The following is a 27,466-nucleotide window of genomic DNA, read 5'->3' as shown; positions in this document are numbered from 1 at the left end:
GGACCTGGGGGTGCTGGTTGATGGTAGGCTGAACATGAGCCTGCAGTGTGCCCAGGCAGCCAAGAGGGCCAATGGCATCCTGGCCTGCATCAAGAACAGTGTGGCCAGCAGGAGCAGGGAGGTCATTCTGCCCCTGTACACTGCACTGGTTAGGCCACACCTCGAGTACTGTGTCCAGTTCTGGGCCCCTCAGTTTAGGAAGGATGTTGACTTGCTGGAAGGAGTCCAGAGAAGAGCAACAAAGTTGGTGAGGGGTTTGGAACACAAGCCCTATGAGGAGAGGCTGAGGGAGCTGGGGCTGCTCAGCCTGGAGAGGAGAAGACTCAGGGGTGACCTTATCACTCTCTACAACTACCTGAAGGGAGGTTGTAGACAGGCGGATGATGGTCTCTTCTCCCAGGCAGCCAGTACCAGAACAAGAGGACACAGTCTCAAGCTGCGCCAGGGGAGGTTCAGGTTGGATGTTAGGAAGAAGTTCTATACAGGACGAGTGATTGCGCTATGGAATGGGTTGCCCGGGGAGGTGGTGGAGTCGCCGTCATTGAAGGTATTCAGAAGGAGACTTGATGGGGTGCTTGGTGCCATGGGTTAGCTGTTTGGGTGGGTTGGATTGGTTGATGGGTTGGACACGATGATGTTGAAGGTCTCTTCCAACCTGGTTTGGTTTATTCTAATAAAGGTTTATTATTTAAACATATTTCAGTGTTTACTGGGCTATGCTATTTCACAAACCAGTCACCCAATAGCACAACTGGACACCTCCCTCCCTCCACAAAGCCCTGCATACTTTACAGAAGTGCTTATTGATCTTGTTTACAAGCCAAAGATCAAAGAACATTTTAAGCTAAACAGATCATAACCTGGAAAAGGTGAGGAGCAAGCCAAGAAAAATCACATGTACAGACCACCAACACCAGGAATTGAAGACTCCAGCTTTGGTTAGACAGGTTTCATCATACAGGCCTGAATTTAGCCACTGAATTTAACCCGTGAAATTGCCACAGCCCTTCATGAACTAATAAACGGCCAGGAAGAATTTAGAGGCAGACTAATCACGGCATACTCATAAAAACAAACACCAAACCAAACTGTGATAATAGATGCAGAAGAACAGGTTCCATAAAACTTTTGCAAAAAGTACACAGGTCTGATGGAAAATACCTGAACTGGTGCTTCCACTTGCTGCAGAAGCCTTTTGTCATAGCTGGGGAAGAGTGAATGAAGAAAATCTGTCACCTGCAAGTCCTGCAATGTGACTGCAATACATCTATGGGGTAGGCACAGCAGCACCTCTTTAGACTCAAGTAGATTTAAACAGAGAGTAAGAGATATTTACTCATAAATCATCCAAGTATGTAAATCCCAGGATTTGCACACTTCACCTCAAGTCTGCAGACGACAGAAGGTGAGCCAAGGAAGGTCAGCAGAGCCAGCGTACACTTAAGAGAAAACCAGACAGAAAATCTTGACAAAATAGTTAAGAAAATGACACAAGGATTATCTCTGTAAGAGAATCAAGTCTTTACATGGCTCTGAATCTCCTAAGTTAGAATTATTTTACAGCTGCTCATAGTAAAGAAGAATCACAGAATGGCAGGGGGTGGAAGGGACCTCTGGAGATCACCTAGCCCAAGGAAAACTTGTTCTATGGCATTAACTGAAGCTTTGACTCAGGAAAGCATGGCATGGTTTGGTCTGCTCCCTGAAAAACAATACCAAAAATGTAGCAGCCACAGGCAGAGACTGAAAACCTCCTTTTGTACTTGTTCCTGGTACCAACCACAAAAGGTATCCCTCCAAGGAGATGAACAGTCAGCTAGAAGATGCTCTCTGATTGTTTAGCTGCAGTGATACACCTGAATAAACCAGGAAATCAGGAATAATCTTTAAAGGTGAAGCACTGATTCTACTTTTTTAAAAAAGCAGAGTATGCACATGTAACGTGCATTTAGTTTAAAACCTAACTTACAAGATCAAATTGCCTGAATCCTGGAGTACCACCAAATCCTATCCAGATTAATTTTTAGCCTGCAAATCAGGATAAAAAATGGCCAGCTAGTATCGGGCAGATTAAACATTAATGTGGTCCAGAAACTTAAAAGTTTAATTGCTGGAGAATCACTTTTATGCCAAAAGAAAAGATAGTCAAACAACACAATGAAGAAGTGGCTGCTACTTATCAGCCTACTACACCTGGAACCAACAGGATGTTCCTCCCCAGAAAACTGAAGAGGGCTGGAAGCATCCTGAGCTGGGCTTCACTTCAGTGAACAAGGTCGTATGGTCTGCTGGGCAGCTTCTCAGGCCTCCTTGGCTGGTACAATGTTTTATGCCTCATTTAAGCCATCCCAATTTGTTTCTCTCTCTCCCTCCATCAGCGTTCCACCCAGTGCTTCCACCTGGCAGATACATACAGGCAGCATTTTCAAAGTCAGCTAGAGCAGCAGGCTCCCTTCTGCAGCTGGGTTTTAGTCCAAATGCAAAGCTGATGTCCATGCTGGTTAACAACAGAAAGACATTAATCCATGGGAAATACAGGTATTTCCCTTGATGATCCAGGAAATACAGGTATTTATATACAGACCTGCCAGGGCTGAAGCTTTAAAAAGTATCAACATACCATGTAGGCTAATAAGCAATAATGGATTAAGCATGAATGCTAAAGGTCTATTAACACCATTAAATTTCACTTAACAACTTAGACTTAATAATCTCTAACTGCATTGAGCTGTCTGCATGTGCTTGTAAAATAAACAGCTGGAAAATCTGGCTCAGCTATCCATGTAACTAATACATAGATACTTCCTGGATGGATATTTCTGCCCAAAGCATCCTCCAAAGGGACAAATTTCTTCCCTTATCTTAAGCAAAAAGTCAAGTGGCCAGATTCGGGCCAGGAAGGGCATATGGCAATAAGTTGTAGGGATACCAGTTTGAGGGCCAACCAGAGTGACTGCAGGCTTGGGGTTACCAGCCTGCAAGGTACTCTGTACGACAATGAAGCCTCTTCCTCAACTCACTGAAAGAGGGGAGCTGAAAACTGAGTGGCAAAGTCCTGGTCTCCAGTTTAAACTCTGTACTGAAGCAACTACTCATCCCAGAAATTCATCCTGCAACTGCACAAGGGGACATAAAAACCTTACCGGGAGCAGGTGCTGAAGTCTGAAGGTGGAGAAGAGTTAATCTGCTCCAACACCACTGCTCACCCTGTCCTCTGACAGAGTGCCACGCTGCAGAAAAAGATTATTGCTCACCTTATGTGACAGCAATGAAGAAATACTTGAGTAGAGCAGAGCTACCACTTACTGATAAGGACAAGGCATCTCTCTTAAAGCTCTCACATTGCTGTCTGTTCTAGGACTGGTTTCTGTTTACTTGGGTAAACTAAATCTAAATTTATCATTTTCAAATAGGTGATGCCAGATGCTCTTTGACAGGAAACAGAACAGAAATTCAGAGGAAGCTGGGGCAGAGAAGATGGACTAATTCAATGTAAAACAACAGCTCTGCTCATCCCCAGTCCTCGCTGCACAGGTCCAAGATGCGAGACACTGCTTTTAAGAGTCAGTAAAAAAATAAGTGGAGAGAATACAAGCACCCACCCTCCTGATATTGTTTGCATGTTCATTTGGTCCAATGGGGATTCAGAATCACTGACAAAAATGTAAATCCAGAAGTGAGTAAAGCTAGTCACAACTCCTTAGCATAGCCACTGAAAAGCCCGGAGGGCTTTCAGAGCTTAGTTCAAGAAGCTGACAGTCATTCCCACTAGGAAGAAATAGCTAACAGGAGAAGACACCAGAGAAGCTGCGTGTTTAATGCCCTCTAGCACTTACCAAAGCCACTATCAAAAATGCCAAGATGTTCCAACCTAGAACTTCTGTTTGCAAACGCTACGTATCGCTGATCTCACTGAACACAGAAGACTGAGACCTGCAGTAAGAAACGCCACAAGAAAATCACTTGAGAACAGCAATTATGCTTAAAAAGAACCAAAAAGCTCCAGGTTTAAGTTCCTTAAAGCAAAGTTACAGTTTGAAGGGAGAACTTTAGCCTAGTTCCTGACTGCCAAAACTGACAGAATACATCACCACTGGATGCAAAAGGAAAATAATGATAAGGTCTATATAATTCATTGGATTGCTAAGGGGAATACAGAGCAGAGGCATAAACAATTCTCTTTTCTTCTGTCACTTCTGCTTGCAACTTCTTTCTCTCTCTTTTCATGACCTTGCCAGGGGTATCTCTGTTTTGACTACCGTGTGAGGTAACAGGAAGGAGGCAGGGAGTTGGGGGGAGGAGGTGAACAGGTCTCCTGGAGCCATCCAGGAGAGTCTGAGGAGTTTTTGTGCTGTTTATAAACTGTAAATATATCTGTTGTACATATAATGTATATTTTGTGCATATTCATCACATTCCATATTTCTACATTGTAGTCTGCTTGTAAATATAGCTTCATTTGCTCCCATCCCAAACTGAGCTAGTCCAGCTATTTTATTTTGGGGAGTAATTCTCTCAAATTAGTTGGGAGGTACTTTCAACCATGTCCAGGCACTCAGAAGGGTGCACAGCCAGCACACAGGGGCTACAGTTTCAATGCTGGGAAGGTTTTGAAGGTATTGTTTGTGCTGGATTCTGCATGGTGACATTGAGGAATGCCGTCTGCCTGCTCCCACTTGACACAAAACTGATCAACAGGAAAAGGCATGGAGGGAAAAAGTATGCTTCATTCATAGTATCATAGTGTCATTCAGGGTTGGAAGGGACCACAAGGATCATCTAGTTCCAACCCCCCTGCCATGGGCAGGGACACCCCACACTAGATCAGGCTGGCCAGAGCCTCGCCCAGCCTGGGCTTAAACACCTCCAGGGACGGGGCCTCGACCACCTCCCTGGACAACCCATTCCAGGGTTTCACCACTCTCATGGTGAAGAACCTCCTCCTCACATCCAGCCTGAATCTCCCCACCTCCAGCTTCATTCCATTCCCCCTAGTTCTATCACTACCTGATATCCTGAGAAGTCCTTCCCCAGCCTTCCTGTAGGCCCCCTTCAGATACTGGAAGGCCACAATTAGGTCACCTCGGAGCCTTCTCTTCTGCAGACTGAACAGTCCCAACTCCTTCAGTCTGTCCTCATAGGAGAGGTGCTCCAGCCCTCTGATCACTGATTCACAGCAATGCTGTGTGATACCACCTCCTGGGAATTCATACATAGTGCTCCTCAAACCAGCAGGTAAGCAGTTGTCTGCTAATTGACCATGCAAGGCCATTCCTTGCACAAGGATTGCTGGGAAAACACCAGCCACTATTTGATTAAAAAAAGGGAAAATAGTGTTATGTGATGGCAACTTAATGAGTTGGGCTTGAAAATTAGTCCCAGGCAAGTTGGGCAATAAAAATTAATAGTGGCCTGTTCAGAAGGGATTCATAAGACAGGACAGTTGCAACCATCTGGGACAAAATTCAGGAGAAAAAAACCAACTGAAACATAATTGTCCTTGCATACTAACCTGGATCCTCAAGCATTTCAGGGGCACTGCTGGTATTTGGGAACACATACAGGAAATGAGCCATAGCTCTAGAAGTACATGAGCACTGCACACAAAGAACAGACATCCTTTGAAGTGGCAAGAGAGACAGATGTTTAATGGCTTGGGTGAAAGATCAAAGTGGGAAAGTAAGCAAGGCTGCTGGGGCACAGGGCTGCTGGGGCACAGGGCTGCTGGGGCACACACACAGAGGAAGGGTCTGATGAAGCTCTTCCAGGAGCACCCTGCAAGCAGGGCATGTGGCCAGCAGGGCTTGTGATCACCCACACACCTGGAAGGGCAGGAAGGCAGACACCTGGCAGCTTCACCACAATTTTCAACCATGCCCTGTAAAACTCCCACCCTTCAGAGACACAGGCTGCTTGGGTTGGTATCTTCTACAAGTGAAAGGACAAGACTGAACTTATGTCAGCCAAAACAGCAGTAGGGAGCAGAACCTGCAGAGACAGGGGGACCCAGTGTAGCTGGTGGTGCCAAGTCCCAGGCACTGATGCTGGGGATGGCCCTGCCCTGAGAGCAGTGTTTCACAGCCCTCCCTCACACACGGTGGAGAGGTTCAGGCTCCTGTATTTTGTTGCTGTTATCCACTTATGGGTTAATTACATTACCATTTGTATCTAAATGTAGATACCTCCCACCGCCACAGGAGCCAAACAGGCTGATTATACAGTGTCTGGGGTACAGCCCTAGTAACAGAGATAAAAATCAACACATCCAGGGAACAAGAAAGAAAAAGGCAGTGCAAGGATGAGTCAGCAAATGTAAGCAGTATGTTAGTCAGGAGAGCATTTTGAAATGCACCACCAGGCTGCTCATGCTGCAGACATCCTCCATAGCCTGGACAACACACCACCCTGGTGTGAGGGTTCCCTCCCTTTCAAAATGAGTTTGTGGCCTGGCTCATCCTCCTGCCAGCCCACATTTTCTCTGCAAAACAAGTGACTTAGTGCCTTGGAGGATCATCCCAACGTGGCTGGTCAAACAGCAGTCACACAGCAGCTCTGAACATTTCCTCTCTCAGGTCACACAAATCACAGATGACCACATGGAATTCAGGGAGCACAGCTGCAGAAAGCAGTGAGCAGGAAGAAAAACCTACGTACAAGGCCAAGAAGTTTCACAGAAGTCACCAGATTTCAGATCACCAGCAAACTTCTTGGCAGATTTTCTGATCTAAATTCTCCTTCTTTCCTGCCACTTTGAAAATGCAGGCTCTCATTAACTCCTGTTCTGATACACTCTGGAGCCCTGAAGAGCACACTTGGGTTTGTAAATTATATTTATAAAGCAAGTGCTATTTAATACCTGCTTAACATATATCCATAACCTTCAAAATGTCTCCTGTGAGTCAACACAGGCATTTCTTTCCCCTTCCTGTTCTGTCAGGCTTTCTCCAACACACTGCCACCACCCCTCCAGCATGGCAGAAGGCAGCTAAAGCCCATGCTCACACTAACTGATTCAACACTGGAGACAGGTAGGTTTATTCTGGAAGAGGAGCACATAAGACAGTCTCTGGGAAACAAGACCTTTTCAGTGCAGTCCTCCTGCTCTCCAGTGATCCCCCATTTACTCCACAGCCACATTCTGCACTTATATCCTCTTCACTGGTATTCCTGCAGGAAGCCTCTGGGATGCCAGCTTATTCCAACTTCAGTAGCACTCACATCTCTATCTAAACTAAAGCTACAGCTAATGCCAGAGCCACCTCATGTACTCATGCACCAAAATTTGCATCTTCTTCCCATTCAAGTCACAGACATGACTCCCACTGACTTGGAAGAATCCCAGACTCTAGCTTTAATAGTGGAGCTCCTTGAAAATCTGTAGCCCTCTGGATGGGTGCCTTACTCACTCTTTCAATGGAGCAGGTAGAGCAGGACAGGTAGTCCAGGGTGCAGGCCACCAGGTGCTATCATAGCAAGATCCAGTTAGAGAAGGATGTTTATCTAATTCACAGCTTAAGAGCATTTGTCTTTGCTCATGCAGCTAGAAGGAAACTGCTCAGACTGCGTGGGTACAACATTTTGGGCACACAAGCTGCAAGCACCTCAGCACATTGCTCTCATAAGCACCAAATCACAGAATGGTTTGGATTGAAAAGGACCTGGAAGATCTAGTTTCAAGCACTCCTGCCGTGGGCAGGGATACCGGCTACTAGACCAGGTTTCTCAAAGCTCCACCCAGCCTGGCCTTGAACACCTCCAGAGATGGGGCATCAACAACTTCTCTGGGCAACCTGCTCCAGTGTCTCACCACCCCCAAAGTCAAGAACTGCTTCCTTACATCTAACCTAAATCTCCCCTTTTTCAGTTTAAAGCCAATACCCCTTGTCCTATCACCTCATGCCCTTGTAAAAACTGCCTCCCATCTTTCCCAAAGGACACATCATCCCCATGCTGTGCTGTCTCTGGGACTGCCTTCAGAAAAGGCACACAAGCAGCTGGAGCAGTTTGATGATCTACTGTCTTTGTTGGTCCCTTCCACTCTGCCACAGGAGGCCACAGCCCTGGGAGAAGTCACAGCAGGCAGCCCTGGCCAGTTCATGTCACCGTAGCAGTGGTTCCATCTGTGTGACATGGGGCAAAAGTTGAACCCCAAGAAGCTACTCCAGCATCAACAATCCCAAAGCTACCCATCTTGACATCACCTCCTCACTGAGCCTAGATGACAGGGAGGCTGTGCCTGCTGCTTCACAGGTTGGCTGGCATTAAAAGAGCACAACTTCATTCAGCAGCCAGGGAAAACACAAAGATGGTACTGAGTTTGTCTGCTGCGCTTTGGCTTTGCAATGGGAGACTCTCAAAAGTGCTGGAAACCAAAGCATTGCTTTCTTTTACTGTCACATAGAAGTTGGGAGCTAAGAAGAGAGACCTCAGCTTGAAAGTCAGTAGAACTGGTCATTCCAATCGGGCAAGACTTCCAGTTGCAATGGCTCTGCACAGCTCTCAGAGCAGCCCTGGTAGCTGTGGAGATCCACCACTTTCAGGGCATCCCTCCCATTGTTAGGAATGTTCTGTCATAGAGTTTTCTGTCAATAAAGCATCTAACTCACCAAGAATGAGACTGCAGGATTCAGTCTCAATCTCAGAAAAAGGCAAAAAGATACAAAAATACCTAACTCTCCATAAGTGTCCCTCTTTCAAGATAGACAGCTGCTTTAACAGCACAAGAGCTACTTGAAGTTCCACCAAGTCCACTTATTCCTCAGAATTTAAACAAGGCAAATGAGTTAAAGATGTCTGAAGCCAAACTCACCTCCCCTGTAAACAGACACAACTCTACCTGCTATAATGGAAAGGAGCCTAATTCACCACTAGCATGGTGGAGTGCATCAAAGTGCATGGAGGTCCTGCATCAAAGCACAAGGTCCTGCACCTGGGTTGGGTCAATCCCAGGCACAAACACAGGCTGGGTGCAGAGTGGCCCTGAACACAAAGACTTGGGGGTGCTGATGAGAAGCTCAGCATGAGCTGGCAGTGAGATCATACAAGCTGGAAGGCAAATTGTATGTGGGGCTGCAGGTCAAGAGAGGTGATTCTGCCCCTTTACTCTGCTCTTGTGATACCTCACCTTGGATACTGTGGTCAGTTCTGGTGTCCCCATAAGAAAGACACAGAGGTGTTGGAGTGAGTCCAGAGGAGGGCCACAAGCATGATCCAAGGGCTGGAACACCTCTGCTATGAGGACAAGCTAAGGGGTTGTTCATCCTGGAGAAGAGATGACAGGAAGGCTAGGTGTCTAGGAACAGAACAAGGGGGAACAGTTTTAAGCTGAAGGAGAGTAGATTTAGACTGGATCTAAGGAAGAAGTTCTTCAGTAGGACAGGACTCTGGCACAGGCTGCCCAGAGAGGCTGTGGATGCCTCCTCCCTGGAGGTGTCCAAGGCCAGGTTTGACGAGGCCTTTAGCAGCCAAGCCTAGTTCAGAGGTGTCCCTGCCCATGTCAGGGAGGTTGGAGCAGATGGTCTCTAAGGTCCCTTCCAACCAAAGCCATTTTGTGATTAAGGTCATCAAGACAAAATGTTGGAAAATGACCATAAAAGAGAAGTGTAGGCAGGACACTTGTGGTCTGTCAAAAGCCTCCATTGGTTGTATTTGCCATTTTGATTGATGTGATTCAAAACTACTCACTGTACTTGCAACTGTTCCTCAAGATAAACCAAAGGACCACCTTCAGTATCTTACATACATGGCAAGCCTACCCTGGAGCCACCAGCCCTTCATTAGGGAAGATGCTCCTTGACACTACAACAGCTGAAGTCACTGGGACTACTAAGGCAACAAGAGCATTTGGCAACCCTGAGGTCAAAATCTGTACTCTGAGCTTTAACACTGATATGTGACAGATGCTAACAGATCCTTTTTTGTTACCCTAGTCCAGTTTTCTTCTCTATCAAGGCATGCTACTACAGAAAGCAGAGAGAGGAGGTCTGCTTCTTCTCCACACAGTACAAACCTGTGGAGTGAGACTGTTTACAAAGGCCTGTAGTGATAGGACAAAGGGTAATGGTTTAAAAGTAGAGAAGAGTAGACTGAGATCGGGTGTTAGGAACAAGTTCTTTACCATGAGGGTAGTGGAACACCGGGAGAGGCTGCCCAAGGATGCAGCTGAGGCCCTATCCCTGGAGATATTCAAGGTGAGGCTCGACAAAGCTCTGGGCAATCTGATCTAGTTGAGGATATCCCTGCTTACTGCAGAGGGGGTTGGACTAGATGACCTTTGGAGGTCCCTTCCAACCCAAACCATTCTATGAAAGCTGTGGTAGGCCTAGTTCTGTCTGATCTCTAGACTGCCCATATTATCAGCCTGGTGTGTATTTTGGTCCTAAATGTAGACACAATCTCCTTTCTCTTCCTATTCTTCTGGCATCTTTTCCATTATTCCACTTATAGTAATGACCATATCAAAATATGTGAATTGCAATCATCATTTGACATGCCAGATACTGTACTACATTTAGCCAACAAATCCAAGTTTAGGAGCTACATCTCTTACACTGAAGCTTGACTGTAGGCTTCACTTTAGAATATTTCCAGCTAGGGACTGGAAAGCTGCATTTAAAAGATTTATACCAGGTTGTGATTGGTATATATACCAGGATATGACTGGACATTAGGAAGAACTTTACTGAAAGAGTGGTCAAGCATTAGAACAGGCAGCCCAGGGAGGTGTTCAAAAAAGGTGCAGACATGGCACTGGGGATGTGATGTACTTGGCATACGGTTGGACTCAACGACCTTAAAGGGCTGATAAGACTGAAGGACAGGCTGGAGGGGTGGGCTGAGAATCTTGTGATATTCAGCAAGGCAAAGCACAAGGTCCTGCACCTAGGTCAGGTCAGTATCAATACAGGCTGGGGGATGATGAAATTGAGAGCAGCCCTGCAGAAAAGGCCCAAACACAAGAAAGACATGGACCTACTGGAGTGGGTCCAGAATGGGGCTACAATGATGATCAGAGGGCTGAAGCACCTCTCCTACAAAGGCAGGCTGAGAGAACTGGAGTTAGTAAGCCTGGAGAGAATGCTTCAGGTAGGTCTTAGAGCTACATCCCAATATTGCCCTATTCCAGACACCAAGGACCAAGTGACTTCCTCAGGCAGCAGCAGAACTACCCAATGCAGAACTTTTTCCTTTTCATCTGGAGACAGCTGAGGGCCAGGCCTGCGTTGCCCAGCTCCACCAGTCCAGCACCAAAACCCACACCAACTGTGCCTCACTGCGCAGGCACGCAGGGCTTCCCCAGCCACCCACAGTGCCAGCTTGGCTCTTCCTACATGGGAAAAAGATACACAGAAAATTAAAGAAGGAAAGGGAAAGAGCAATGAAAATGAAAAATCATATAGGTAGCTGGAAAAAGAAGATAAAACATTGTGGGGGTAAAAGGAAGAAAAATGGCTATAAACAGCTATAGTCCACTTAGTGCCCTGGAATCTCCCTATATTTGGTGCAGAGAACAGAGTTGTTTTGGAAGGCAACTTCTCCCTCTCAGCTCCCTATTTCAGGATGATATGACTCAGATACTGTACGCTGCAGTGTCTATGTGCGGTCAGACAAATCCCACCACCAGTGCCTGCAGCAGGGCTCTCCAGGCCTGAATTGGAGAACAGGGACATAAAACTGACTGCAACCACCAAACACCAGAATCCTGGATGTACAGACCTGCTCAGGAGGATCAAAAGACATAATGTGGACAAAATGAGACAGGCATGCACTGTAACTACCAAGGAGTACAATTATACAAGGCCCATCTTGAGCGAGGTTCTCCTCCCCCTCTACTCTGCCCTAGTGAGGCTGCATCTGGAATATTGTTTCCAGTTCTGGGACTCCCAGTTCAAGAAGAACCTTGGGGGACTGCTTGAAAGAGTCCAGCGCAGACCCACAAAGACACTGAAGGGAGTGGAACATCTCCCATTCGAGGAAAGACTGAGGGAGCTGGGTCTATTTAGCTTGGAGAAGAAGAGCCTGAGAGGTGACCTCATTTGTGTTTATAAATATGTGAAGGGTGAGTGTCAAGAGGATGAAGCTAGGCTCTTCTCAGTGGTGTCCAATGACAGGACAAGGGGCCATGGGGGCAAGGTGGAGCAGAGAAAGTTCTGCCTAAACATAAGGAAAAGCTTTTTTCACTGGAGAGGTTGTGGAGTATCCTTCTCTGGAGACATTCAAAACCCACTTGTATGCGTTCTTCTGTGATCTACTCTGGGTGATCCTACCCTGGCAGTGGGGTTGGACTAGATGATCTTTCAAGATCCTTTCCAACCCCTAACATTCTCTTATGAACAGCCAGGGCCAGGGTTTTCAAAATGTTTCTTTCAGTAAAACATTTTCTTGCATCTCCTAACAGGCTTGAGTATCCTGGGTACAACAGCACTGAGTACAACAGTGCAGGCCTAAGGGCTGCAATAGGAACACTGCAAGCTGCTGTTGATCTTACCCTTCAAACATGGATGGAAGCACTGCTGTCAGAGAGAAGCTCCTGGAAAATACTGGGAAGCTGATGGCAAATTGTTAAAAATAGAAAACAATGCATTTCAGATGTGGTATTAGAAGTGAGTACACAAGGATACATCAGCTGAGGATTCCTTTTAGTGCTGTAACATTATTTCTACCTATCGTGTTTGGCTGTCTGGAACCGTCCTCCCTCCACTGGGGCAGATGTGGAACTCCCCACTGGGTCACAGTGACAACACAGCTGTAAATTACCCATGCCTTTTCAAACATAAGAATGAGTTCTGTCTGCCTGGGGTAGTACTAGTCTTAAACTAAACACACAAGTTGTAAGGAACAAGGTAAGAGTTTGTCGCAGCATCCATGAGCAATGCCTTGCATGGGGAGAATCTCATCTAGCACCAAGCCCCCAGAAATGCCACAGTACGTAGGGTTGCTGGGCATTTTCAGCATCAAGAGCCACACCAAGTGGGACTTAAACCCAATGGATTTAGCTTCAAAATATTTACACAGTTCTAAAACAACAAACAATGATTTAACAAAATAAACTGAGTCTGTGTACACAGAATCGTTGCAAGAGGGAATGTCAATTACAGACAGTCTGACCGGTACCAAACCCAGGCATGTGATCAGAAAAGGGTATTTAAGCACACAGAAGCAATCAGGACAGATCAGAGGTTCAGCTAGGTCAGTATCTTGTTTCAGACAGAGGTCAACTGCACCACCTTACAAAAAAATGTAATTGAGAAATGCCCTCACAATGTAAAGACAGCATTATGCATCTTGAAATACTTCTACCTGCTGAACAATTTCATTAGGGGCTTGCAATCGATGCTGTGCACTCACAGCAGCAGTTCCCCTCAGCATACACAGCTACAGCTTTTACCTAAAGAACACAGGGAAACTATCAGTGGGTTCTGCTGGGTTTGACTCAGTCATCCCTCAGCATGGAGATGCTGGGCCCCCAGGAAAGGAGATCCAGCAAGACTCCTTTATGATTAGATCTCGAGGTCTAACATGCACCAGGACAGCCCTTAGCCCCAGAGATACTATGCCAATGGAGCAAAGGTAGCTAATGAAGACAAAAGAATCTAGACATCACCATGGTGCACAAAATAGCTTGGAGTTTTCTGCTTGGCTGTCAAGAAACAAGTAAGGAATCAAACTGCAAGGTGTCTGTAGAATTTCCTGCTAATAACCCATATCACTTTTGCTGGAAAAGGAGTTGGACAGTCAGTCCCTGCACGGAGAACAAAGAGGAAGAAAAGCCAGGACTTTCAGCTGCCTGGAGATTTTTTCTGTTGGAAACCACTAAATTCCCATTAACATTTATAGAGGACCTGCATTCAGCAGATGCATGGCAGGAGACCTAGAAGGGCAATTCCCTGTTAAAGCTAAATGGAAAATAACAGAAGGAAAAAGCCAGGCTTTGTAAAGATTTGCTAATAAATCCACTACTTGAATGGGACAGGGCAACAACTTGGGCATCCTGTGTTTGTTTATACTTAGGGGATTTTAATATCATCTTAAGTAGCCCTTAATGGTTCTAAACAAAAAAGGAAAAAAGGAAGACAAGATTTTTACCAGCCAGAAGATCTGACTCCTCAATAACATCATTTTGATGTTTTCACCGAGATGAACTTGGCCCATTGTTTCTTCCCCTTAGAACATGAATTGGCATTCCCTGGAATTGCTCTTCCCAGGTATATTTATACTGCTGATGGCTCAAGGTATTCAGGGCAGATATTTGTCCTTACTAATGCTCTTGAATGACCTGAAGTTTTATATGCAGGGGTAACTGGGGCCATCAGATATCGAAACCAACACATTCAGTTTGAGGGGCTCATAATTATGGATGATGTCCAATTTGTTTCTCACTCACTCTGCAGGCTTCATACATTGAAACTAATTAGCCACAGAATTTTAAAATTCCATTTAAAAGTTATCATCAGAAGATGCTGAGTAGTCTGAAGTTGTATTGGACTATATGAAGGACACTTTCTTCCATAAATTTGCAATTAAGAATGGTCTAGACTTGCAGTTTAATCCCATGATACCACAAGAAACTGCCTTGCCTCTCATACTGCAGCAGCAGTTCTTACTCCTCAGTTGCCACAATCAAGGAGACAAACTTTGTCCCACATCCCTGCTAAGAGTAAAGTATTCTTCAGTGCTAGTACAAGTGTAAAGCTGTGTGGTCATACTGTAAAGCCATGACATTTTCTGTACTGTTTTAATGCAGCTGCTCATATGAGTTTACCACCATCAGTGGGATGTTAAACAAATAACTCTGGATATCCCTACAGAGGAGCTGTTCACTATTTTATAGCCAAGGAACTGAGGCACAAAGAGCCATTTTCAGAGATGACACAGGTCCCTGATCTCCACTGAAATGTATTTGAGTCCCATGATTCAGTCCTATGTCTCACTGATTGATGCCTGACTTGTACCAGGTGACAGTCTCCCCACATCCTCAGAGAGTTATTGATCACTTTTCACCATGCCATGTAGTAAACAAACTACAACATGTACTCTACAAAGCCCCAATTCCACTGGCATAACATAAACCAAATGACTTGCATCACCCCTTTTTCTTCCCCACTCAATACCAGCTCTTCCCAGCAGGTGCAAGATCTGTCCATCATTTTCATCATTTCTGCAGATCTGGGTCCCTTCTCTAGCCACACCAAGGTCATGCTGGTTTTGGAATCCTTCCACCCTGCTCTTAGCCCAAAAGAAAGACTTGAGATAATCCAAGGGTGAAATGCCCTTACAAAAGTCAGGAAGACTTGCAACTGAATGTTCACAATGGACCACATAGTACAAGGCATGTGGTGGAAGGCAGTAGTAGGTAGAGTTCCTACTTTGGATCTGAAAGCAGTAATCACCACAGTGGCAAACCCTGCCCATGGTGTGGTACAACTTTTCCCTTGAATTATCCTGGGTGGAATCACTGCTCTGCTGTTTCTCGCTCTGCTGCCAGACTGCATAAGGTTAACCTGAGAGCCCCTGCAGAATGCACCACTGGGATGCACCAGACTCCTGCAGCAAGCCTGGCCACAAGGGATGTGACACTGTGACATGGAACAGCATGGCACAGAATAACAGAATGTCAGGGGTTGGAAGGGACTTCAAAAGATCATCCAGTCCAACCCCACTGCCAGAGTAGGTCACACAGGAATGCATTCAGGAGGGTTTTCAATGTCTCCAGAGAAGGAAACTCTGCCTCTCTGGGCAGCCTGTTCCAGGGCTCTGGCACAGTGAAAAACTTTTTCTTATGTCCACATGGAGCCTCCTCTGCTTCAGCTCGTACCCACCGCCCCCTGTCCTGCTGTTGGACATTGCTGAGAAGAACCTGGCTCCATCCTCCTGACACTCACCCTTCACATATGTATAAACACAAATGAGGTCACCTCTCAGGCTCCTCTTCTTCAAGCTAAAGAGCCCCAGCTCCCTCAGCCTTTCCTCAGAAGGGAGATGTTCCACTCCCTTCAGCATCTTTGTGGGTCTGCACTGGACTCTTTCACGCAGTCCCCCAAGGTTCCTCTTGAACTGAGAGTCACAGAACTGGAAACAGTATTCCAAATGCAGCCTCACCAGGGCAAAGTAAAAGGGCAAGAGAACCTCTCTTGACCTACTCATCACACCCCTTCTAATACACCCCAGGATGCCATTGGCCAGCAGCTATCGGGGATGGTTTGGTCAGGAGCTGGGCACCGCTGTGCCAGGCACTGTGCAGACATAGAGCAAACAAAATTCTTCTACTCCAACCTGAGGCAAGGCTCAGGTGGGCCAACAAAACTGTTGGTAAAAGTGTTGGGTAGCAGCTCAGAAGTAACATGGCTCCATGAATAGCTCACATGTTGAGATAGCTTTTCACTGACCAAGACTCATTTTACATTTCAGCCAATGCTAATTTACATTTACAAACAACATTATGTTTTAATCTGTGCCCACTTCCCTGAGAAGAAAAAACATCTCAATTCTCTCTTAATGAAGCTTTCCAAAAAGTGCTTTACAGCACCTTGCCCTGTGCAGTCCCAGTGGACTCTACTACAACAACACCCTCAAAGCAGCACAAAGCTCCATAAACACTAACAGACATTTACCCTTGAAGCCACAAAAACAAACTCTAGCTCTGTACCCTCCAACATCTCCAGCTCTCTCCTGACACCTTTGCACAGAAGGGTGTCTGTATTCCCCATCAGTTCCCCCAAGGCACCAGGGATACCAGGCTGCCAGTGCTGACACAGTCCTGAAGACAGGAATACTACAGCCTTTCCCTCACAAGTTTTTCCCTCTTTTTATCTCCATATTTATTGCTAAGAGTCAGCAGATCAAAGTCAGCTGAGAAAGGCCTGGGATCAACTCTTGAGCAAGGGGCAGAGACTGTGCAACAACATAAAGGAAGAGAAAAGTACAAACCATCCTTTTATTCCTAGTACCACCATAGATGGTTGTGGAGAAGAGACCGATGGCAAATGCAGCGCATAAATCTGAGAGCTAAATACTCAGCCAGGCCTTTCTCTGCTGAGACCCAAGGCAATTTGACCAGATTTGGCTTTTTAAAGAGCAGTAGGTGCAGCAGACATGAATGCTCACTGCCTTTTCAGGCAGGGAAAAGGCCAGTTATGTTAGGTGTAGCAGAAAACAGAGTAACTGACACCCCTAATTACACAATGAGCTATGTGCAGTGATCTCCTGGTTACCCTGAGCCCCAGCAAGTGGCAATATTTGCCAGTGTGGAGTTCATTGGAAGACTAGGATCTAGTTAATTACTGTGCACATGTAGTGTCTGCCTCAAGAAAAAAAATCAGGAGGGAAAAGCACACCAACCTAAATAACTGTGGCTCATCATCAAGCTATGATTAAAAATTGGCAATCAGGAAATGAGAGTCATTGCAGTGCCTAATAAGAGCCCAGAAGCACGTGCAACCTGACAGCAAGACAGCCAAAAGCAACTCATGTACCAAAATGCTGTCCTCTCAAAGTGGGACAATGACTTTAGATTTCACCAGGCACGCAGAAGAGCCCATGGAAGTTGATTTCAGGTTGCACTTTTGCCAGGACTGGTCAAGTAGGGATGCTACCATATTCAGAAAGGATATCCTCTTCCTGCTGCTTCAAAACCCCTAACACCACATGCTTGTGAAGCTATGGCTTGGTAAACTGAAAAGCTGGACCAGTATATTGGGAGCCTCCTCTCATCGACTTCACATGGAATTAGCCAGTGAAGAATTCTGTTTGTCTCTGCATGTGTGCCTGTACATGCAAGCCAGCAGAAACAGCCACAGAGGTGAGAATGCCATCTTCCAGTGGAAAAAAATCCCTGTGATTTAATTGGGCCAGGGTGTTTAGAGGAGAAAAGAGAGCTGGGCACTCCACACCCCAGTCCCAGGAGAAATCATCTTCTTCGCACTGCTCCTTTGCCCATCCCCAAAAAGCAGCCTGACTCTGTGGATTCATGCCACCACTTGCTCTCAGCCAGTGCTTGCACAAGCACTCCTCATAGTTGGGGATGTGATGTACTTTGCATCCTACACCTCCTCCCAAACCAAAATGTTCCTGAGTGTCCATACCGACTTTTGAAAATGACAGCAGGCTCCTCAATCATCTCTTGCTCCACTCTTACAAGTTTATTATTCCTGCAAGCACACAGGGTTTCACAAAGTAAACATTAAAAATTAATGAAGCAACATGATGAGAGACATGTGATAATCTAGGGATAGAACAAGAAAAAAAGGTCAATGCCTATGTTGGAGTGTAGGGTGAATCCAGAAGACATCAATGTATTTCCCTCTCTTACAAAGAAAGGCTGCGGGAGTTGAGGCTTTTTAGTCTACTGAAGACTATGGGGGGAATCTTATTGATGCTTATAAATACTTAAAGGGTGGGTGTCAGGAGGATGATGCCAGTCTGTTTTCAGTGGTGCCCAGTGACAGGACAAGAGATAATAGGCACAAACATGAACATACAAAGTTGCATCTAAACACAAGAAGAAAATTCTTTACATTGAGGGTGCCGAAGTACTGAAGCAGGCTGCCCAGAGAGGTGGCAGAGTCTCCTTCTCTGGAGACTTTCAAAACCAACCATGACACTGCCTTGTGTAACCTGCTCTAGGTGAACTTGCTGTGGCAGGGAGGTTGGACTAGGTAATCTCTAGAGGTCCCTTCCAACCCCTACTATTCTGTGATTCTGCAACTTATCTTCAGGTTGCCACTTTTGTGACACCATCTTTTATTCTTTTTTCTTTCCCAAGCATACATACAGAAAACACCTGAACTCTGAATGGACTTGTACTGTTATTCCCCACAGACTCCATCCTTGTATTTTCAAGCAGTCAAAGCTCTGTGATGCTCCAGTGTAGCAGTGTTTTACTCAGAAGGGCCTGTGGGATGAAGGAAAGGCAACAGAGCGAGTACCCTCTAATCTCTGCAGCACCACAGCTGCCCTGCACTGGTGGCTCTGTCAGCTTTATGGCCAGTTTGCAGAAGAAAGCAGCAGAAAGCCCCTTTGGGGGATGTGGAGGTAGGCTGAAATCTTGGGCTGGCTGAATTTTGCTGAAGTAAAACATTCTCTCTGTGGTAAAGAGCAACTCATACATTTTCTCTTTTGAATCCTTGCCGCGGCACAGAGGACAGGGTGACTGCAGCGTCCCCTCCACATCCTCCGCTGGCATTTAGCAAGAGCTCAGGGCTAGAGGGGAGGAAAAAAAAAAGAAGTCATTTACATTAGTTTTTGGCTGCTGTGCACGTATGCCTGGAGAGATACAGGCACAGCCTCTCGCTCTTGATTTCTGCATGAGGTAAGAGTAGCTTAAGTGGATGAGGAAAGCTCATTCTGCATTTAGGAAACAAATCTGTCCAAGGCAACGGTGCTTGTGTGAATTATTAAAAGGCAAGTGCATTTTCAAATCCAAATTAGCTGACCCTGTGCTCTTCCACATCTGCCTCCAGTTTTGACCAGAAAGAGATACATTTCTCTCAGCACTGGCTGCACACTCTGCCTCTCACCATTTAGAAGTTCCAGGTAACAAAAGGTTAAAAAACCATCCTGTGCCTGGGTGTCGTTTGTTGGGTTTGGATTTTTTCAAACACACAAACATTGATATTCAGCTGAAGTTTACAAAGTTAATTTCAGAGCCTATTTTGAGCTGCCTGAGTTATTTAAAATTAAGAAACAACCCCCCCACCACCAACAACTAAACAAACATAACAAAACACCACCAAAATAACAACTGTTTCCCTCACACAGTGCTTCTCCCTACTGAAAGCAGGAAGTTTCTGCAGCGGAGCCCCACAGCATCTTTAGGCTACAAGCAGCTCTGCTTTCACCCCCTCATCCTTCTCCACTTGATTCCTCAGCTCCCGCTACTACCTGCGGGCACACCCACAGCTGCCAAGGGTTAAACCTTGGCTTTTCAGGGAGAAAAAGCGGAGAGGGAAAAGGCAAAGAGAAAGAAGCAAGAGCTAGAGGCAGCGACGGCCAGAGCTCTGCAGCAGCCGACAGAGCAGCAGCAGAGGAAAAGTTTCTGTGATTTTAGGCAAGCCCTCGCGTGATGTCATCTCGCCCAGATAATCTCAGCGCAGTCAGCACAAGCCTCCTGCCTCCCCATTGGTGAGCCCCTCGTCAGCAGACATCTGAAGATAATTATTATTGGCCAGACAATTATAACAGGAACAACTGTCACTTGGTGCTGATCCTTGAACCTGGTGCTCTGCAGCACGATGGACCTCACTGGCCACTGCTCCAGCCATGCACTCAGGCACTTTTGCTTCCCTTTTGCTACCTTGCTGGCTGCAGCTGGGAGTCAGGACCACAGAATCACAGAAATCATTTCAGTGGGAAAAGACCTTCAACTGTTCTCCAATTCAGTTCTGCAAACGCTTTTTGCTTTATGTGTGGCTGAAATGCCCAAGTTTTCTACAAAAATACTGATGTTATTTACTCACATGAAATAAAGGACTAGAGCTGCATTAACTCTCTTGCAGCAATTTAAGACGAAACAAAAATCCTCTGCAGATTATTTACTTCATCCCTCTTGCCTGTTCTAAGAAATTTGGGAGGAGGCACTGGGAGAGTTTGAATTGAGAAATCATTTTAAGTAATTATTTTAATAAACATTTGACTTAATCCTGATCATCCTGAAATTAAAACTCCCGTGGTCTGAGTAATGTGAGATAGTTTATGTTAAAGCAATACTGTTTACCTGATGGCACCATAGATAAATGTACATCAGCAACAGCTTTACCACAACATCAAGCATAAGGTGTTTCATGAGTGAACGGACCTGTTAGTTCTTTAAGCTCTCAAAAACCCATGACTGCTTGTTTAGGGAAATCAGCTAATGGGCAGCTCTCACCCAAGGGGACCAGCAGGCTGAAGGTCTGCCCTCAGTGCTTTCCTGCAGAACCAGGCAGTCTGGACACTACACACAAAGACAAGCATTCAGTGAGGCACCAAACCGCATCAGCTTCCAAATATCAGGGAACAGACTATGCATTTTTCCTCTGTGTCAAAGCAGTAGACTCTTTACAGCACTGCTCATCTAGGCCCAGGCTCTAAAGAGGTTCCAGCTCAATGCACACTGAAGGATAGGAGCCTCCCTAAAGTGAAGAAGGAATATCTGAAATGAAGCAAGGACCTTGTTCACTGCCATTAGACCAATTTCATCCATTCACGACAGCCTCAGAGGAATGATTTCCAAGCACACATAGTACTGATGAAACAAATCCTAGGATGGGACTGTGTAGAAGAAAAGCCAACTTGTGACTGTAGAGGACATGCACTTGCCTCACAGAGTGATGGAGCTTGAAGCAGGTTTGGAGGACGGAGGTAAATGAGGGGCAAGCCTTGGCTGAACCGAACTAACAACTTAATTCCTTGCATTGTGATCCATCCAGACCAACCACACTGGTAACCTAAGGATATGCTGCTACCCCTAGGCTTTGTGTTCAAGCTTTTCCAGCTTTAGGCTTATGCAGTTCTAATTAAAAGGGCTTGTCAGTGCTTTAACCAGCTGAGAAGCCAGGGGGTGTGTAAAGAGATTCACATCCTTTCTCAAACTATGTCTTCATATGCAACCTACTCAGATTCCAAAGGTGCTTCTCAAAAGCCTAAAGACAAGGTCAGTCAACCTCTTAGAGCCCCTTCATCTCCCCTGCCACCTTGTTTTTTTAAGGTACCAAGAAATACCTCTAAGATGGAATAAAACAACAAACACCACACCTACAGAATTTGTGTCCTCCATATTAGGCATTGCAATAGTCATGCATCCTAGTTTAAATACTGATTACAATGCAAAATCCTACCAGACTTTCCCAAAGCAATCCCACTTAGCCCATCTTGCCCAAACAACAACCATGTTTACCCCTACAAACTACTACCTAGGATGCTCTTACATTAGTGATGTCTACATCAAGGCTACACCTACAAAGTCAAGAAGTCACGTACCACCACTGACCTCCGCGTAAGTACACCTACAGAGTCACCCTGATACGAAACAGAAAACCCTTCTTGCATGGCCTTTAGCTGCTGTGTTTTACCAGTTAAAGCTCCCCTGCAAAAGTCAAGTGCTGGAACAGTTCCTGTTTCATTAAGTGAGTGAATTCCCTCCAGATTAAAATGCACAATTTAACCTGAAACTCAGAAGAGTCTTCAGCAGCATTTTCAGGAAAAGCCTGCCACAGCAGAGACCTCAGTGGGCACAGCTCCATTTCTTTGCCAGAAACGTTCCCCGGCCACCAGCACATCATTCTCCTTTACTTTCATGTGAATCAAAGGTATTAAATCATCTAAGTTCCCTTAGAGAAGGAGAAACTAGAGCAAGAAGTGAGCATGCAGGGATCACCCTATCTCTTTTAGCTGTTCAGCAGTGTACAACTGCCAGCCTCCTCCTCTGAACCTGGGAAGTCGGAACCTGGCGTTCCAGGAGTCTCAGCTGGCAACTTCTGCAGCACATGAGGCTGCCAAGGAGACTTTAATGACACTGCTTTGCATTTATATAGTACCTGACATCTTTGAGGCACTCTGCAAACATCACCCAAGTCATCATAGTGTCTCTTGAGACTATTTCAGCATTATTACCCCTCACCATCCTCCCCCCCAAGTCTTTCCCTGCTGGGGAAACTGAGGCCTAGGAGAGGTTATATAATGTTCCCAAGGTCACATCATGAAGTACAGCAGACCCAAGAAGACGACACAGCAGCCCTGGTTCCTAGTCATGTTCTTTAATCTAAACTGCATCTCTCCTGGGTTATTTGGCTATTATATATACTGAGATGCCAACCCCTTCATCCTCTTTAACCAGTTTGTCCTATTCTGATGCCAATTTTCATCTGGAACACAGACAAAGTGGGAAGCATCCAAAACTCCCAGCCCAAGAATATCTATGTGTTCCCCTTTCTCCTGAAACTTGAGTGACACTAGGACCCTACAGGAGCTAAGGAGCTCACCTGCAGAAGAACAGAGGAAGACATACAGACACTTCAGTGGTTATTTTACAGTGCCCTTGAAAGCCCTCTGACAAGTCACTAGGGAGTTCTAGTAACTGGAGGGTTGTAACAAGTCCCTGGCTGAGATCACCCAGTATCTGGGACCATTCTGCCTTGCAAATGCAGGTGCCAAAGCTTGGACCGAGAGATAGCCCTATCTTGCCATCATCACATGATCGTGGCGTGTGGAACGTCCTCACTTAGGAGATACAGGGATAGGGAGCCAAAGAGGGCAGGTGGCACTGCTGAGGTTGGGCATGCTAGCAATGGGAAATTCAGAGGTAAGCTGGGGAGACCACAGAGCAGCAGGAAGGGCAAGTCTGGGCACCAGGTAAGAATGGCAGGGATGGTGTAGCAGCAAGGCACAGGTAAGCATGGGCAAGGTGTGAATACAAGGGCCCAGCAGAAGAATGAAACCGGGACGGGGCCCGTGAAGAAGATGTAGATGGACATGGTAAAAGAGATGGATCCTAACCCCGAGGGCAGCGTGGAAAGCCCCGTGGGTGGGGCCAGGGTCTGTTGGAGGGGCTCTCTTTATGCTGCCGGCCGAGGCCCCAGGACTGGGACCGGTGATACCCCGGGAGCAGCACGGGGAAATGCGCAGGCTGCCGGCACAGCTCTCCCCTCCAGCGAGCAAGGCCGTGTGCCTGCCTGTGTCCACCTGCAGCTCCGCGGGGCTCCGTCTCGCCGCGGCCCTCCGCGCCCCGCTGGGTCTCTTGCAGCAGCCGCTCCCCAGCGCCCCGGGCACGGCGGGTCCCGCTGCGGCGCGGCTCGGCCCGCACGCAGACGCCGAGAAAGTTAATAGCCGCATGGCTGGGAATGAAGTTTTATGAGGAGCTGGGGGAGCGGAGCGATGTGGAAAAGGGGCTCGGCGAGGGAGCGCAGGCAGCCGCGCAACTTGTTCTGTCGGGCGGGGAGCGGGAGGGGCTGGGCAGGGCCGGAGGCTGCGGAGAGGCCGAGGACAGAGCCGGGGCACGTGTGTGACTCCGCGCCGCCGGGCCAGCCGGAGGGGGGCCGCAGTACGGCGGGTGGCGGCGGCGGGGCTGGGGGCCCGCACCGAGCGGCCGGCGGGAAGCCCTGGCCTTGCGTAACCCGGCGGGGCGGCCCCGGCGGCGGGCGCGCAGGTAACGCGGGCGGGCGGCAGGCAGCGCCCGTGTGCCCGCGCACGGCGGCGCAGAGCCGCGCCCGTACCCGCACCGGCAGCGGCACCGGCACCGCGCCGGCCGGGCTCACACAAGACAGCACCCGGATGGGCTCAGCGCCGAGCGGGGCGGCGGGGCCCGGGAGGGGTGGCACTCACCAGTTCTCCTGCATCCACTGGATGGCCGCATGCTCGTTGAACTGCTTCTCGAATTCATATTCCTGCAAAGTCAACACTGACATGTTCATTGGCCCAGTGGCTGCGGAGCCACTTCCCGCGCCGCAGTCGCTGCCTGCCTGTCGCCGCCGCCTCGGGAGCCGGGCCCCTGCGCGCCCGCCACCGGAGAGCCCCCGCCTCTGGCCTGGCCCGCCCCGCCTCAGCGGTACCCCGGGTTTAACATAGCTCCGCTCCCCACCGCGCCTCTCCTCCCGGGCCCGCCGGTCTCCTCCTCTTCTGCGGCCGCCGCGCAGCGCCCGGGGGCGGCGCGGTCTTAGTGCCCGCCCGCCGCCGCCACCACCCGGGACACCCGCCCCTCGCCACCGCCCCTCGCGTGCCCGCCGGGCTCCCCCCGGCACCGGTGCTGAGCTGCGGCTTTGGCCTGAAGGAACACACCCCCCACACACACGCCCTCAGAGCAGTCAAAAATAACTACAGAAACAGGAAGCCCCTATTCCGGCGTTGAGCCCCCACCCTCACCCTGCGTGTCCCTCCCGGCCACCCGGGGTGTAAATCGCACAGAATCAGAGAATCACGTCAGTTGGAAAAGACCTTTACACTCATCGAATCAGACCGTTATCTAACTCTGCTGAGTCTGGTGCTAAACCATGTCCCTCAGCATCACATCTCTACATCTTTGAAACACCTCTAGTGATGAACACAAGCAGAGGTTTAGGCAGAAAAGCAAACGTGCGAATAGAATAGAATAGAATAGAATAGAATAGAATAGAATAGAATAGAATAGAATAGAATAGAATAGAATAGAATAGAATAGACCAGACCAGGTTGGAAGAGACCTTCAAGATCATCGCATCCAACTTATCCAACACCACCTAATCAACTAAACCATGCAAACAAGCACCCTATCAAGTCTCCTCCTGAACACTTCCAATGATGGTGACTCCACCACCTCCCCGGGCAGTCCATTCCAATGGGCAATCACTCTCTCTGTGTAGAACTTCTTCCTAACATCCAGCCTAAACCTTCCCTGGTGCAGCTTGAGACTGTGTCCTCTTGTTCTGGTGCTGGCTGCCTGGGAGGAGAGACCAACATCCACCTGTCTACAACCTCCCTTAAGGCAGTTGTAGAGAGCAATAAGGTCACCCCATCCTTTTCATTTTTAAATTCAATATGCACCTGCTGAGACTGCTGGAAGTCTGTGCTGCCCCAACAGGCCCAGTGAGGTTCAGCTGGCTATCCCCATGTGGGCATCACGGCCCTGCAGACAGGCAGAGACACGTCCTCACCCTTCACAGATGGGACTGGTGAAACTTGGGGTAAAGACCCCTGAGTTTCCTGGCTGTAAAAGACCTTTATGGTCATCAAATCCATTATCTAACTCTACTAAGCCTGTTGCTAAACCATGTCCCTTGGCACTGTAACCTGTTCAGCTCCTTGCAGATAGGGGGGACGGTATTCATGTATCCTCTACTTTGTCTTCCCCTCTCGTCTGCTGCACACTGATATCTCCAGCTGAGTTCCTCTGACTCCAGTGGCACCTTGAATGTGCTTTTATAATACAAGCTGGGCTGAAATAGTGGTCCCAGCCCCCCTGAAAGCAGGAAGAGAACAGCTTTTGTGCTGGGAAAGTCAGTCACAAGTGAGCAGATCTGGCACAGGTCAGCGTGTTCTTGACTCCCACAGACTTCGGGTCTCATTGAGATGGAAGTGCTTAATGTTATTAAACCAAATCACTGGAAAGAACAAACAAACCTAATCAAACCAAACACAAATAAATAAAAAAAAGAAAATTCCAACAAAAAACCCCAACCAACCAAACAAAAAACTGCCCAAAGATAGCCTTCAAGCTGTGGAGCATCGACAGATTGATGTTCCTGCTTGTATTTTGGCTATTGCACTCTTCTGAGTCATATTCCAGCTTTTCTTTTCCCTCACAGTTAGGACTTCTCTTTTTTTCCTAATGAGGGCTGAGTTTCTTGCATTGTCCCCTGGCTGACAGGTTTAAGCAAAGAACTGAACATCACACTGCTCACACTAAAACTGCAAGGTGATGTTATTATTTGTTACTATCATACCCAGAAGACCTCAGCAGATCAAGGCCCCATCATCCTTTTTACTGTCTGTATAGACAAGATGAAAGGGAAGAGAAGAAGTCCTAGCATTGCTTTTGTGGTGGAGAATCTCAGATAGCTGCAGGAGGTTTCAAAACTTCTTTGTGTCAGCTTTCTATGGCCACTGAACCAGCTGGGGGAGTGGTGTTTGGGCAAAGCTGACTTCATTCAGACTCGTGCTCCAAAAGATCTGCCTCTAACAGTGTGTGTTAGCCTCCCAAATCTCCACTGACAGGCACTTTCAACAGATGGGGACCCAAAGGCAGGTGGGGAGAGATGGGTGGAGAAATCTCCAGCACAGCCAAAGATGACATCGTGCTGCCTCACTACAGATACCAGCTCCCATCCCCCTACCAGACACTTCCTGTACATGGATGTGACACCTCCAGCTGAAATATTGGTGCCACCTCCAGCTGAAATGTGGTGCCCTCACCACAGCTTCCATCAGCATATGCTCTATTGAAGGCTTCAGGTGATATTGCTCATCTCTCCAAACAATGTCTTTGATACAGAGATAAGGAGGACTTGATGTGTGATACAACTAACACTGGCAGTATGTCCACCTCCTTGGTCTAAAATAACTAGGAAATAAAAAAAGGAAATCTGGACCCCAATTCTGAGGGAATATTTGTATATCTGTTATGTTTATACCCATGAAAGGAAAAATATTTTTTTCTGTCTTAACAGTGAAGTTGTTACAGAGAGACAGTTGCCAGAAAAATTAATTTATAGAGGGAAAATAATGTCAATATCCCCTTTTCTGCAGCTCCACACTATTTTGGATTAGAAGCTTGAGTGGCTTAATGGCTTATCCCATCTGATTGTTTCATGAGTATCTGGTGGTTTGAAGCTTATGTTTCCCCCAGAAAGCTGTTCACAGCTGCCCCAAATGCAAAGTTTCCAGAGTGCATGGATGGACTCTAGAAACCCTGAAGTGGCAGATTAGCCTGGAAGTCTGAGTGCTGCTCCCTTACACTGGCAGCTTCCTAATGCTGGTGCCAGATGAAGCTGAAGATTATAAAATGTTATGTGAACACTTAGGA

At 47.2% G+C, this 27,466-nt stretch overlaps 1 protein-coding gene and 1 long non-coding RNA gene across 3 annotated transcripts in view; both read right to left on the bottom strand.

The window, feature by feature from the left end:
• The window catches only part of ELOVL6 (ELOVL fatty acid elongase 6), an 89,442-nt gene extending 64,898 nt beyond the window's left edge, over positions 1-24,544 (bottom strand). The window contains exon 1 of the mRNA XM_068137443.1: positions 24,295-24,544. Coding sequence (XP_067993544.1) covers positions 24,295-24,383 — 89 coding nt within the window. The 5' untranslated portion in view covers positions 24,384-24,544. The remainder of the gene's footprint in view (positions 1-24,294) is intronic.
• On the bottom strand, positions 1,036-19,428 carry LOC137461522 (uncharacterized). 2 transcript variants are annotated; one of them, XR_010993408.1, is made up of 3 exons: positions 18,779-19,428; positions 3,837-3,933; positions 1,036-2,399 (listed from the first exon to the last, which is right to left on the bottom strand). It is a non-coding gene; the product is annotated as an uncharacterized lncRNA (long non-coding RNA). The 2 variants fall into 2 exon arrangements; XR_010993407.1 differs by lacking the exon at positions 1,036-2,399 and adding an exon at positions 3,092-3,230.
• Positions 24,545-27,466: the final 2,922 nt, after the last annotated feature.

This window comes from Melanerpes formicivorus, unplaced genomic scaffold, assembly GCF_026170545.1.
Source record: "Melanerpes formicivorus ecotype bairdi unplaced genomic scaffold, bMelFor1.0.p_v2 SCAF_4, whole genome shotgun sequence".
In the NCBI taxonomy this organism is placed as follows: domain Eukaryota; kingdom Metazoa; phylum Chordata; class Aves; order Piciformes; family Picidae; genus Melanerpes; species Melanerpes formicivorus.
The sequence above is the reverse complement of the archived record's forward strand: the minus strand, read 5'-3'. Positions and strand labels throughout refer to the sequence as shown.